The sequence below is a fragment of the Gambusia affinis genome, linkage group LG03, assembly GCF_019740435.1.
Source record: "Gambusia affinis linkage group LG03, SWU_Gaff_1.0, whole genome shotgun sequence".
NCBI lineage: Eukaryota > Metazoa > Chordata > Actinopteri > Cyprinodontiformes > Poeciliidae > Gambusia > Gambusia affinis.
The window spans coordinates 1,611,134-1,626,457 of NC_057870.1; the positions used below are offsets into that span (position 1 = coordinate 1,611,134).

At 38.2% G+C, this 15,324-nt stretch overlaps 2 protein-coding genes across 4 annotated transcripts in view; both read right to left on the bottom strand.

The window, feature by feature from the left end:
- Nucleotides 1-796: 796 nt before the first annotated feature.
- On the bottom strand, nt 797-9,756 carry LOC122827005 (syncytin-A-like). Of its 3 annotated transcripts, none has more exons than XM_044109468.1 (6): nt 9,728-9,756; nt 9,583-9,643; nt 8,664-8,745; nt 7,146-7,371; nt 2,261-2,795; nt 797-2,174 (listed from the first exon to the last, which is right to left on the bottom strand). In XM_044109468.1, the coding sequence occupies exons 5-6, from the start codon at nt 2,284-2,286 to the stop codon at nt 821-823; spliced, it is 1,380 nt and encodes a 459-aa protein (XP_043965403.1). In that variant the 5' UTR covers nt 2,287-2,795; nt 7,146-7,371; nt 8,664-8,745; nt 9,583-9,643; nt 9,728-9,756; the 3' UTR covers nt 797-820. The 3 variants fall into 3 exon arrangements, with proteins under 3 accessions (XP_043965403.1, XP_043965412.1, XP_043965394.1); XM_044109477.1 differs by having other exon boundaries at nt 797-2,017; nt 2,092-2,795; XM_044109459.1 differs by having other exon boundaries at nt 797-2,795.
- The window catches only part of man1b1b (mannosidase, alpha, class 1B, member 1b), a 50,130-nt gene continuing 39,977 nt past the window's right edge, over nt 5,172-15,324 (bottom strand). Inside the window, exons 11-12 of the mRNA XM_044110921.1 lie at nt 7,146-7,307; nt 5,172-5,288 (exon numbers count right to left, since the gene is read on the bottom strand). Coding sequence (XP_043966856.1) covers nt 5,172-5,288; nt 7,146-7,307 — 279 coding nt within the window. The remainder of the gene's footprint in view (nt 5,289-7,145; nt 7,308-15,324) is intronic.

Here is a 15,324-nt window from a genome sequence, read left to right on the forward strand (position 1 = left end):
AAAATAGGATACGACACATTAAACTGTTTTAGCTGCTAAAAACAAGTGACAGAAGGCACAGATATGGGAAGTGCGGAAGCCCCTACTGTATCAAATTGATTCGGCCACTTTAAGGTGAAAACAACAAAAAGCTTCTAGTCCAGGGTTCCCCCAGGACTGGAAGCTGGAAGCTCACGGAGTGAGCTGTTCCATTCCTGGACTGGACAATGCCGCCAGGTATGACCAGGGACACAACTGATAGGTATTTTCTAAACCTACATAAAAAGAGAACCACAGACAACGTTTATGAGTTTTCAACCAAGCTTCTGCAGAAGGAGAAAACATAGCAAACCACTTCTCCAAGGTGTTCGCCATGCATTCTGACTCCCTGTAGCAGAACAAGTCTTTTTATTACAGAACAGAGCAGGAATGGAATGTAAAGGTAATAACTCAAAGAAGATAGAGAAGGATAACACAGGAACTAACACAGAGGCCCTTTAAGGAGTATCCCAGCTTTAGAGAGCAGCTGCAGTTTCAAGGTCTAAGGAATTTAACAACTACTCCTTTCTAGGGTGTGAATACTAAACATATAAATGAAAAACAAACTAGTAAATCTACAAATGTAAGAATGATAACAATACATAATTATCCTAACATTTTTTTTTTTTTTAGAATACAGATACATACTACATTAATATATAAAGGAATATAATGTATAAGAAAAACAGTAAAGAAAACAGAAAAAAACAAAAACCAAATGCATATTTTCGTCACTAACACCACTTGTTTTCACATTTTCAGTGTAGGAGTCATTAAGCAAATGATTTAATCTGTTTATTTATTACAGGACATTGTCACATGTTGTTGTTTTCATTTCATCTTCATTCTTCTGGAGCAAAATGTAGTCTTCATCTGTGTTAGAGGTTACCCTGACCATCTGATAGCTGATCAGAGCAGTGTTGAATGTCTTCAGCATCATGCTACGAAGGCATGGAAGGATGCAGGTTGTAAAAAGACAGAATAGGATCAGTACAGTCAAGATGGGTGTTCCAATCTTTAACAAAAGCTGCCACCATGGTCCAGAGGTGAACCAAGAAAAAAAGTCAAAGGGTCGTGACCCCTGAGTTGCACTGTTCACATAGTCCTGAAGCTCTTCCAATTCATGTAGGGCATCATGAATAGCTCCTCCAGTTCCTGTTTCATCAGGGATGAATGTGCAGCATGCTGATCCTATGATCTTGCAGACACCTCCTTGAGAGGCTGTGAGAAAGTCTAACACAATACGGTTTTGCAGAACCATGTTTCTCAACGCAGTCAGCTCTTTTGTAGTGCCGTTAGCTAGCTGGTATGTGTTGTTGATGAGGCGTAGTAGAGCGTACCTGTTGATTTCAACATGGTCTCGGACTTCACCTACTCCCACCCATGGGAATAGGCTCTGCATGAACTTTTCTCCGCCGCCCCAGATCCTGAATTTCCAAGGAACTCCTGTTTTTGTAGTAAGGCCGCCCCACCTTTGGACTCCTGGCATGATGTCTCTCTTAGTGCGGTAGTGTCCATGGCTGTGAGCGTCCTGAGCCTTTTTCAGGAAGGTCACTGGGCTAGAGAGAGGAACCAAGGCGCACAGTCCTCCCCAATTCCTGGGAAGAGAAGCATAAGCAGTGTGTCCACACAGAAAATACCAGTTTGCCATTGTCCTGGATCCTCTGTCTCCTGGGACGATGGTGCTGCAGATGGTGAAACGTTGACGTCCCCTGGTCTGGCTGCTGATGTCGAACTCTCTCACCTTAAGAAGGTTAATTCTGGTACAGTTGCGGTCAGATTTCCACTTTATGGAACAGGCAGTACTGACGTAGTTTTTGTCTTGGCAGGCTTTACAGTTGTAAAAATCCACCTTTTTATCACAGAAAGTGTAGATTTTGTTACACAAATTCCATGGGACCGTCCCCAGGAGGGTGGTACCATTATTATACACACAGACACCTAGGGCTCCTGGCTTGAGGCTAGCCAAAGTGATTACTTCTGGTAGTTGCAGGTTCATCTGTGGCAGAGGCATAATGTCACCCATAGGGGAACACGGAGTTGTAGCCAGTGGTGCTCTGTGTAGATACTCACTTGGAAACACTTTGGAATAGTTTCGGTTTTCCCAAATATCCTTGCGAGTAGATGATAGGGTGTAACCTGGATGTGTGCTTGCTCTATATAAACAGATTTGTTGTAGTTCAGTTATATTTCCAGGTCTCAAACCTGAGTTGTGTGTGGAGTAGGGTAGCTGTGCACACACATAGCAGTTGGTCTCATTTCCCTCATATGCAGTCCTGTTCATCAGCTGCCACCACAAGTTGGTGCTGTAGTCATGTGGATGAGTCTGGAGGGAGGATGTGTCTGCTTCTCTCCTTATCCTGTTGAGAGTGAGACCACTCCCTCTGCAAAACAGTAGACATGCTGCAGTCACAACACAGTAGAGGATCCACCTGGCATGTGGAGACCCCATTGCTGCTCAGAATACAGAGATGTCAGGACCCCCAGCCTAGCAGAGTGAGGATCTGTCGAATTCTTCTGCTGACGTTGAGACGAACTGTCCTAAACGACAGAACCCCTTTGAAGTCAGGCTTCCCCGTCACTCTGATTTAGGGGTCTAACACCCTCTGTACCTTGCAGTGACTGAGATGAATCCAACTGGGTCTTTCAGCAATTTTTACAGCAGTTGGTGTGGTGATCAGCACTTGGAATGGTCCCTCCCACTGTGGACTGGCCCAGCTCTTTCTTTATATGACTTTGATATACACCCAGTCTACTGGCTTGACGGGAGGGGTTTCCTGTGGGAGAGCAGAGTCAGAGGGCAGTAAATTTGCATTTGACACCTCTTTCTGTCTTAGAGTCCTAATTATATAGTCTGCCAATGTTTGCTCCTCATCTGCTTTCTGTAAATCTGCAGAAAACATCGGTAATCTATATGGTCTTCCATGAATTATTTCAAATGGTGTTAGTCCTTCCTGTGTGGTTGTAATTCTCATGTACAACTTTACCAAATCTAAACATTCTGGCCATGGCCTGTTAGTTGTTAGCTGTTAGTTGTTTCCATACATTTTCTTAATCTATTTTTACTGTTCCATTTGCTCTTTCATTAGGTTTGCACTGATCGGTTTTCAATCTTATTCCTAATGAGTGGCCATATTTTGTATAACCTTGTTTTAAAAAAAATGTGGTCCATTCTCACTATAAATAGTTTGGTATGCCATTTATTGGAATAATGGTTTTAAATATAGCTTTAGCTACTGTCAAAGCATCTGCATGCTTTGCTGGGACTGTTTCAACCCATTTGGAAAATGCATCAATCATTACCAAACAATTTATAAGGCCCACTTTGTGAAGTTCACTAAAATCCATATGCATTGTCTGGAACAGATAAGAAAGGTTTGGGAATCTTTCTCTTTTTCATCTCATATTTCCTTGAGGATTGTTTTTAACACTGATGTAGTACAAAAAAAATTAAGTAAGAATTAGATTTTTAATCCATAATTTTAATCCATAATTTTTAATCCATATTTGGTAGTAATATAGTAATTGTCCTCCCTGTTGACACATTGAGAAATATCCATGTGTCAAAATTGCAGCTGTCTTTCAAGGATCTTGGTAGAATAGGTTTGTTTTATTTACTTGAAAAATTTTATCATCATTCAGTGTTGCCCCATTAATTATTCTCATTTGTTTTCTAGTTGTTGGAGCATTATCCTGCATGTCAGCTGGAACAATGTATCTATTATTTGTTCTTTTTCATCTTATTTTAGAAAGTTTCAAGTTCTATGTTATCCTGTTGCTGCTTTTTTTTTTATTTTTATTTAACATTTGATCAGCTAACCTTTTTTTTATTATAGAAACTCATCCTTTCCTGTGGCGTGCGCTGCACACTTACAAACTGCTAGTTTTAGCTGGCAGTTTTATTGCTTTTAGGAAAAGTGTTAGCAAAGAGGCATTTAGTTAGAGATTTTACATGTGGATGTTGTTAAATTCATCAAGGTGGATCACTTCTGTTTTACTCCTGACAGATGGCACAACTCAGAGTTGGCTCCTCTGCAGAACATTGTTTTTTACTCCTTTTAAACAAAAATGACCATCCTGAAATTAAACCAAAATCTCAAATCCTTTAATTCAGTATTTCTTTATAAATTTGATTATCATCAATCAAACAAACCTAGACTAAAAGTTGTAAACTTTAGCCTAGAAAATATTGCTATTATTCACAATCATCAGTTTGGAGTAACCAATTACTTAAAATCAAAGTTTCTTTCAACCTTGTATTTTAAAACAGCTGGCAATTTATTATTATTAAATAATTAATAATTTGATCAGTTACTCAGTTCTTGAGTACAGTTTGTTTGTTCTCATAGTCACTCATTTTCATCAACAAAAACAACAAAAACAGAAAGATAAATATTGATCTGATTTTCAGTCAGTCACAAATTTCCAGTCTGCTTTCATTGTTTCTTTGCTCAAATTATTATTAAATTTACTGAAGCTTTAACAACATTTTTAATGTGTTAATAATTATCTTTAGTTGTCAGGATCCTGTTTTAGGTATCGTGCACATTTTAAAAGAGCTATCTCAGACATGTGGTAGAATCCAGCAACTTCCTGTTGCTGGAACACTTCACCCATGCAAATTCATTATAGAATTAAATTCTAAATTAACTGTTCAATTTAAATCCAACAAATACTTTATGGTATATTAACACTTCAGTATCAGTTATTTTCAATGCTTAAAGATATTTAATTTAATTCTAAACTTGCATGTATTACCAGGATACTTCTTTAAAAAGGAAAGAAAAAAAAACTTTTGCAAATCATTTTTGGCTTAGACTCTTTGATGATTTTTAGTTGGTGTAATTTAGTGGCATAAGTTTTTGTTAAGTCTTTGCTGACCTTTTAGTAATTTTAGTTTTCCCTTTAGGTTTCCCAACCTATGGCTCGTGGACCCTAAGAGGATCCTTAGCAGTGGTCCTGCTGTACAGGACTCAGAGTTAACAGGGACAAACTGAGAGAATTTTTCTAATATTGAACATAAAAGCCTCTAAGACTTTCTTTTCTGGCTAGATAATATGTGAAAAGGGTTAGTAAGAAAGCAAGTTTTCATTGCAATAGCAGTGTATAACAGCTGTGTGTGTGATACACTTATCTTATGTCTCCTTTCTGTCTCACTTCTCCCTCCTCCTCCTGGTTCTGGCGTCGCTGGGGTGCAATCCTCCCTCCCCCCTCTTACTCGCTCTGCAGTTTCCTGTTTCCTTGGATCTTGAGTTGTCCAGACTGTCCCTCTGTCACAAATGAAACAGCATCAAATAGTTTTGTTTTCTTCGTCTCAGAAGCACATTAACTTTTCCTTCTCCACGCTGATATCAGGGAGTAGATCAGCGGAGGTTGTAAGAGTTCAGTTGCATCCAAACACAGGAATGTATTTTCAGTCCAATGTCCAGCAGGACACCATGCAGGAGTTTGCTGAATGGCAGTTCCCAGGTGTCAGGGAATTAGGATCAGCAGATACTTTAGTGTCTGGAGGTGATGGAACTCTTCTTTGTCTTCTTGATCGCTGTCAGTAGCTGGTGATGAGGGAGGGACTTCATCTGATCCATTGCAGGACAGCTTCGAGTTGAGGTCAGAGGTCAGACGCACCGCAGCGAGGCTCAGACAGAGGAAAAGGAAAGAAGCAAATAGGAGTCAATGAGGGTTTATCTTTCTTTTTGTGTTTTTTATTTCTAAATATCTCATGTATATCTTTTCTCTCTTTTGATTTTATAGTTTTAGCCACTTATTACCCAACATTGTTTATATTTTATAATTCTAAATCATTTAGAACACATATAAACATGAAACATGTTAAGCCCGTAGTGTCTTTATATTCTTTGCCATGTTAGATTTTAAAATGTAGAATGTAAGTTAATTTAATTAACTTAGTCTGAGTGAACATCTTATCAGAGACCAGTGAATTACTTTAAGTTTGTTGATCCTTAATGCTGAAACTGTGAAGCCAGCGAGCAGCCCTCCTCTCATTTTGGAATTTACGTGAGATATGAGGCTGGATAAAGTCCAGGTCGGTACCAAACTCTGATCGCTGACCCCTTCAGACATACAGCCAAAGGATCATAGTACCAAGTTGGTGTTTTAACCTTTTGTAATTATTCTACCCAGTAATCTATACATTATAAAACATTGTTCTCTGAGAAGAAATGTTTTCCTTTTTTTTTTATTGTTTCATTTAATTTCTCATCAAGTTGTTTTTGCACCTGTCAAAATTCATTTACACTTAAACTTCCCTCTTTAGGAAAGTCATAACTCCATTTTGAGCATGCAAAACAATCATTCCTATATATATATTTAGGTTATAAATACAAACGCTACAAACTTTTTGCGGTTCCGGAACCCCCTTTTTATTATTATTATTATTATTATTATTAGTATTATTATTATTTTATCTCAGTGAGACGTCTCTCCACTGGCTTTCTTTCTTTGAAGGTGTAGAAATGCTAAAAACCATTCACTATCTTCCCATATTTTTAGTACTCTGCGATTTAGCTTAATAGGTATTTTGTGCTTTTCCTTCAGAGAAAGTGCTCCAAGTGAGCGCTTAGTGTCCCCTGAAGAACAGTCTTCTAGATCAAACTAATTTTGACCCGGTTCTTCACTTTGGATTCTAATTCCAAGGACAGAAAGTTTTACTTTCAGTGAATTAAGCACCATTCATACACATAAACATACACACAAATTCAAAACATCCTGCCGGCTTGAGGTTTGACATTAAGGGGGACCTCATAAAAAGGGTGAACTCTTTTTTTTTTTTTTTTTTTTTTTTTTTTTTTAAATCTTTTTGGGACTTTAACCCACAATTAGATTGGGACTTTAACCCACAATTAGAATGGGACTTTAACCCACAATTAGATTGGGGACTTTAACCCACAATTAGAATGGGACTTTAACCCACATTTAGATTGGGGACTTTAACCCACAATTAGAATGGGACTTTAACCCACATTTAGATTGGGGACTTTAACCCACAATTAGAATGGGACTTTAACCCACATTTAGATTGGGGACTTTAACCCACAATTAGAATGGGACTTTAACCCACATTTAGATTGGGGACTTTAACCCACAATTAGAATGGTTGATTAACTCACGTTTCTGTCGGTTCGTCTTGTCCGGTTGGATCTCTTCAATCCGCCGTTGACAGACAAAGTCGGACCTAGGCGCTGGCCCAGCGAAGAAGTTACTTCCCGGGACTTTGTTTCCAAGTCCTGTTGACTCTGGCCGTGCACGGTTTTCAGCGTGCCATTCTTCGTCTGTCAGCAAACGGGTATGTTGAGATCCGGGTCACGGCACCAAGATGATAGGTATTTTCTAAACCTACATAAAAAGAGAACCACAGACAACGTTTATGAGTTTTCAACCAAGCTTCTGCAGAAGGAGAAAACATAGCAAACCACTTCTCCAAGGTGTTCGCCATGCATTCTGACTCCCTGTAGCAGAACAAGTCTTTTTATTACAGAACAGAGCAGGAATGGAATGTAAAGGTAATAACTCAAAGAAGATAGAGAAGGATAACACAGGAACTAACACAGAGACCCTTTAAGGAGTATCCCTGCTTTAGAGAGCAGCTGCAGTTTCAAGGTCTAAGGAATTTAACAACTACTCCTTTCTAGGGTGTGAATACTAAACATATAAATGAAAAACAAACTAGTAAATCTACAAACGTAAGAATGATAACAATACATAATTATCCTAACAACAACTACATATTTTTGAGGTGGATGCGAACATCTCACAGGTGTCCCCCCTCATCCCCAGGACATAAACTTGTACAAGTAAGCCAAAGAGCCGCTTCTGTTAGCCTGTGTCTAGAACCTCCTATGGGCTGCAGGTCTGAGGCTTTTTCTTAGCATGTTTTCTATCATTCTTATAGCTTTTTAGGAAGCCTTATCCAAACTGGCAACCCACATTAATGAAATGGTGAAATAATATTGACCACAAAACACTATTTATAAAAGATATCAACATTTTTCCTATACAATCCTAACAAATGTTTTTAATATTCTCTTCACAATATTTATTTATTTACTATTTATCCATTTGTATGATTTATTCTTTAAATTGCCATCTTGGTCTCAGGAAATGACTGAGGGATGAAGAGACTGATGTCTGGTTCTTTAGGTTCTGACGGGTCTTCGTTTCCTCTCCTGATCCATTCTGTCTGATATCAAACCCACTGGGTGCCACTGAATGTCACCCACACATTTATTTTAATGCCCCTATTAAACTTCACTGTGATTGTTTAGCCTGTGTCTTCCCACTACCGTCTGTATTTTTGCCCGAGGTTTTATTTCTTAGGACAGTGTAGTATCGGGTGGACATTTTAAAAAGACACTGGTTGATAGCAGATTACTGCGGCTGCAGTAGTGTCAGTCTCTAGGTAACCATGACAACAGCGTCAGTGTGTGGGGTCCTATTTAGGTCCTGTAACGACAATTTAGCTGACTCTAATATTTCCTGTGTTTTGTTTTGGTCATTATAATTACACTTATTGTTGAGATGTGTGTGAATGGTGTGTATGTAACAGCTTCCTTTATAACTGTCCCGTCATGCAGACTCGGGTGCACAGTTGGTTGGATTGTAAGTTGTTTAATTTACAATATTTTTACCTGTAATGAGTGGTTGACACAAACATCGCAGTTAGCCTCCCCTACTGGTCCACCAGTCACTCACATCAGAGCGCAAAACAGTCTGTCACAAATAATTATTACAATGAAGTTTAACAATATATTTTTCTCTAACATGTGATCGTATAGTGGTTATAATTAATGATACATCTTTAATATCAATTTTATACAATTTCATCTTTCTTTTATAAATGAAACAATCTAGAAAAATAAATAGCTGCACAGTGGCACAGTTGGTAGAGCTGTGCCAGGACCTTCTTGCAGCAAGAAGGTCCTGGGTTCGATTCCCGGCCGGGGATCTTTCTGCATGGAGTTTGCATGTTCTCCCTGTGCATGGTTGGTTCTCTCCAGGTTCTCCAGCTTCCTCCCACAGTCCAAAAACATGACTGTCAGGTTAATTGGTTTCTCTAAATTCTCCCTAGGTGTGTGTGTGTGTGTGGGTGTGCGTGCGTGTGCGTGTGTGCGTGTGTGTGTGTGTGTGTGTGTGTGTGCGTGTGCGTGCGTGTGTGTGTGAGTGTGTTGTATGTCTTTGTGTTGCCCTGCGACAGACTGGCGACCTGTCCAGGGTGAACCCCGCCTCTCGCCCGGGACGCAGCTGGAGATAGGCACCAGCAACCTTCCCGACCCCATTAGGGAAGAAGGGTGTTCAGATAATGGATGGATGTGAGTATTTTTTTGATCGACCTGATGAGTCTGCCGCCTCCTCTCCTCCCTCAAACGTAACCCAAGCGTTACATGCTTCACAGAAAACAATGGCCATGTTGTCATGGAAACAGCTAATAAACAAACTAACAAATTGGCAAACATAACTGACAAACAGGCTAATACAACAGACAAACTGACAAACATAACTGACAAACTGACAAACATAACTGACACATTAAATTACTGACATTTTTACCTGTAATGAGTGGTTGACACAAACATCGCAGTTAGCCTCCCCTACTGGTCCACCAGTCACTCTGTGTACCGCAACAACACTCCAAATTAGTCCCCGAACAAAACCACAAAAACAAGTCAGAGGAGAACCGGATTTGATGACTTACCACATCAGAGCGCAAAACCGTCTGTGTGGAATTTCCGGTTTCCCCTCTTATTTATAGGCAACCAATAGGGGGCGCCAAACACCACTCATCACAAGGCAGTTATGAAATACATACAAAGATGTTTACCAAAACATATTTTAGCAAGAATTGCACCTGTATATCTAATATCTGTTACATATATATCAGACATTTATAGCAATACGGAATAAATCGCGTCCCGTATTGGTTCAATAGCCTACGGGCGGAAACAACAACAACCACCTGTCATTTTAGGCTAGCTTAAGCTAACCTGAATGTTTACAACTCTCTATTCTACCTGTTGCTCGTTGGTCTCCCCAGGTCCATTGATAACGTGTGTAAAAGTGAAGCCATAAAGACAGCAGTCACTGTTGTTCAACTTCACAATCAACCAGAATTTTATTCAATCAAGTGCATAAAAAAGAATCAGCAATTCATCATAATCATCAGAAACCACAGCCACAAAGAAGAAATCAATTACCTTAGAAAAAAATATAAAAATACGAAGAGGCGCCTTCGGAGATCACTGCGTGGCACTTCTCTCGCTGAGATAAATAAGGTTGAAAATTGAATATAAAGCTGAAAATTTCCATATTGTCGGTTTTTCACTTCTCTCACTGAGATAAAGCTTTTTTGGTTACAAACATTCAAAACGCATGAAACTCAAAATTTTGACTTGGTTCCAGCTTCAAACAACCAGAACTACTGCTTCAGTATTTCTGTAATGTACCAAAGCAAATTAGACTGAAAATTGAATGTGGTGCTGAAAATTGACACATTGTCCGTTTTTCTCTTCTCTCGCTGAGATAAAGCCTTTTTGGTTACTAACATTCAAAACTTGTGAAACTCAAAATTTTGACTTGGTTCCAGCTTCAAACAACCAGAACTACTTCTTCTCAGCATTTCTATGCTGTACCAGGGCCGTGCAGAGACCTACGGAGGGGCAGGGGCTCACATTTTAAAAAGGGACACATTGAACAAAAACTCAGTACAACAACATAGCAACAACCCATATTAATCAAGAATCTAATTGGATCCAACTATATCATTGCCTTCATCTGGGGAAATGCAAAGCAAGTATAGTCTAAAATTTCCCCAACAGGTATAAAGTTGCTGTTTCTGCTGCTGACAGTCCTGGAGGACAGAGTTGATTTGAGACTGTAGCTGTTAAACAGACCAGAGGAGAGAAGGCCTCTGGTTATAAAGTTATGAAATAAGCAAATTTGCTGCCCTTTTCCTAATTGAGCCCTAATAATATCTATTTATCCTCTAGAACAACCTGCAGACTGATTTATAGATCCTAAAAGCTCAAAAGGGTTTGATGTTAGCAACTCTGAGACCTACAATTATAAGACTGGAATATCAAGGCAAAGAAAACTCAGTAGCTGCTGGTAGGGGCCATTCAGGGGCCTCCAGACACTCAGGGGCCTTTAGAAATTGTAAGACAGGCCATAGATCTAAACCTGTAGCATCATTTATAGAGAATGACAATGTTACTAAATTTTATTTAATGCATTCAGCTGAGTAAAATAAATAGTACATTTAGGATTTAATTAGGAAGTTTACTTTGTAAAAGTTTAAAGAATCATCTTGATAGTTTGATTGTTGTTACCATGGCTACAATATGGTGTAATCTTTGTGTTTCAATTAGGTTTGTTAAAAAATACATCACAGCAAATAACCAATAATCAGTGATTGATTGTAAACTCGGCCAATAACCCTGGTATCTCTCACAGATTCACCTTATCGATATTTTAACATGTTAGTGATGCTGAGGTTCTTAGTAGGAAGTAGTGATGTTATGTGATGTGCCGAGGGTTCGAGGCGTGTGTCGAGTAATGGAGGGGGCGTTTCCGTAAAGCGCGTATCGAGGCTTGCTTCATTTAGGGGAGGAGCCGAAAACGATGACGTCCGAAGCCTCGCTGCCCGGCTGTACCACGTGACTGCTTCGGGAAGTGGCTGAGATTTTGGCGCGGGGTTTAGAAACCCCACAAGCTTCATTCAAAATGTGGGTTGTTGTAGGCGAGTTGCGGTCAGTTGAGAGAGTGGATAGAGTTTTGATAGTTTGGATTGTGGTTATTTAGTTTGAGACAGGTAGGGAGAATATATATATATACATATATATATATATATACATATATATATATATATATATATATATATATATATATATATATATATATATATATATATATATATATATATATATATATATATATATATATATATAGAAAGAATAAACACATATAAACACTACAACTTCCCCACCCAATAGGGCAGTTTCACTAGGACGTCATAGGAAAGCACAGGCCGCCGCACGTCGTCTACAACTCCTCGTCCTCTGAGAGAGTGAGAGAGACAGAGAGACACAGATACAGAGAGAGGGAGAGAAAAAAGACACAGGCAAAGAGAGAGAGAAAGATATATAGATCTAGAGATAGAGAGAAACAGAAAAATAAAAAATAGATATTTACAGAGAGAAAGAGATAGATACAGACAGACAGAAAAAGAGAGAGAAAGAGAGAAAAAACAGAGACAAAGAGAGAGAGAGAGAGATATATAGAGAGAAAACAAATATATATATATATATATATATATATATATATATATATATATATATATATATATATATATATATATATATATATATATATATATATATATATATATATATATATATACAGAGAGAGAGAGGGAGACACAGAGAAAGGAAAAAAGAGAAAATCCTATCCTGTCCCACAGCTATCCTATTTTTAATTTTAATTTTAATTCTAATATTAAGGATACGTGAGTTTTCACCACTTGATTTAACTTGAGTTACCTTGAACTCCAATACCATCATCACACACATCATAAGCAGATTTGCTCTGGAATTAGCAAGGTATTGATCTAAATTAATTTTTTCCCCCTTCCCCCTTTATTTATTTTTCTGGGATTAATATTTAATGTTTTTAGACTTTATTATTTCAGGACTTATAATTGGGTTATTTATTTAATTTGAGCTTTTTACTAATAATCTCACTATTCTAAATAGGATTGGTTAGTTAGTTTTAAAGTTCTTAATTTTTAAATTAGGATTTTTAAGATAGCTGTGGGACAGGATAGGATTTTTTTGTATATATATTTCTCTCTATCTCTATCTCTATATATTTCTTTCTCTCTCTCTTTGTCTCTTTTTTTCTTCACCTTTTGTGAAGTCATTCCCAAGAGCCATAATAGACAAAAATTCCATTCATCACACGTGTTAAGATACAGCTGGTTGTGATTATACAACTGGCCAGTAGGTGGTTTTGTGTGCACATGAAGCCTCAAGAAATGAACCCTTTCTCGAACCAGTTGGCTCAAGTGGTTCAATGCCTCATGAGGCTTCATCTCACCATCACTAAGTAGGAAGTGTTTCAGTGGGCGGATGGGGATCTAAGGCCCCATATTACCTTGGACCGGCTCTGCATGAGCAGCTGCTGCGATGCGCATCTCTGGAATCTACCTAGAATCACCTGGAATCTACATGGAATCCCCCGGTGGCCCGTCAGTCCGCCGAAGCTTTGGAGACATTTTGATTCATTTCATTGTGGCATGTTTGGCTTTTTGCTGCGATTCTATTTATTGACACAATATTTTCTCTGATGTTTATTTTGTGAATTCGGCCCTGAGATTCGGCCCAGAGCACTTCCTTTAACACTTGAGGTCACTAACAGTAAAAAAGCTTAAAACTCAAAATTTTGAACTGGTTCCAGCTTCAAACAACCAGATCTACTGCTTCTCAGCATTTCCAAGTTATACTAAAGCAAATTATGCTGAAATTTGATTGTGGTGCTGAAATTTCACAAACTGTCCATTTTTGGCTTCTCTCGCTGAGATAAAGCGAGAGAAGTTTGTGAAATTTCAGCACCACAATCAAATTTCAGCATAATTTGCTTTAGTATAACTTGGACATGATGAGAGACATGTGAGTTTTCGGCATTAGCTCATTCTGAAGTCATACGCTCCACTTGTTGTAACATTTCAAGTGAAAAAATAAATCTCTTTTAAATAAATGTAATTACAAAATGTTCAACTTCGTGTTTTTGGCTGATTGGGATCTGAAGAGGTAGGATTCTTTATGTTATGATCTGGCCACGCCTAGACGGGTCGTAACAGGGCGAATTTTATGTGGGACATTTAGGAGGAATTATAATGGGACATTTGGACGCATTTTATATGGGACATTTAGGAGGATTTATAATGGGACATTTGGACGCATTTCATATGGGACATTTGGACGCATTTTATATGGGACATTTGGACGCAATTTATATGGGACATTTGGACGCAATTTATATGGGACATTTGGACGCATTTTATATGGGACATTTAGGAGGAATTATAATGGGACATTTGGACGCATTTTATATGGGACATTTAGGAGGATTTATAATGGGACATTTGGACGCATTTCATATGGGACATTTGGACGCATTTTATATGGGACATTTGGACGCATTTTATATGGGACATTTGGACGCATTTTATATGGGACATTTAGGAGGATTTATAATGGGACATTTGGACGCATTTTATATGGGACATTTAGGAGGATTTATAATGGGACATTTGGACGCATTTTATATGGGACATTTAGGAGGATTTATAATGGGACATTTGGACGCATTTTATATGGGACATTTAGGAGGATTTATAATGGGACATTTGGACGCATTTTATATGGGACATTTAGGAGGATTTATAATGGGACATTTGGACGCATTTTATATGGGACATTTAGGAGGATTTATAATGGGACATTTGGACGATTTTATATGGGACATTTAGGAGGATTTATAATGGGACATTTGGACGCATTTTATATGGGACATTTAGGAGGATTTATAATGGGACATTTGGACGTATTTTATATGGGACATTTAGGAGGATTTATAATGGGACATTTGGACACAATTTATATGGGACATTTGGACGCATTTTATATGGGACATTTAGGTGGATTTCACCGACAGAAGTGAAAAACGGAAATTAGCCTATGTGAAATTTCAGCACCACAATCAAATTTCAGCATAATTTGCTTTAGTACAACTTGGAAATGCTGAGAAGCAGTAAATCTGGTTGTTTGAAGCTGGAAAGAGTTCAAAAATTTTGAGTTTTAAGCTTTTTTACTGTTAGTGACCAAAAACGCTTTATCTCAGCGAGAGAAGTGAAAATATGTTTTTCTTAGTTAGGGAGGTAAGTGTTTGTCATTTGGTTTATTTACTTTTAATTAGGTAAGTTGGTTAATATTCAGATAGTTTCCTTTTGTTTGTTGTTTTCGGCATTAGCTCATTCTGAAGTCATACGCTCCACTTGTTGTAACATTTCAAGTGAAAAAATAAATCTCTTTTAAATAAATGTAATTACAAAATGTTCAACTTCGTGTTTTTGGCTGCTTGGGATCTGAAGAGGTAGGATTCTTTATGTTATGATCTGGCCACGCCTAGACGGGTCGTAACAGGGCGAATTTTATGTGGGACATTTAGGAGGAATTATAATGGGACATTTGGACGCATTTCATATGGGACATTTGGACGCAGTTTATATGGGACATT

Coding starts and splice junctions, on each gene's coding strand:
- LOC122827005 (XM_044109459.1), bottom strand. CDS start 2,470: ATGGGGTCTCCACATGCCAGGTGGATCCTCTACTGTGTTGTGACTGCA.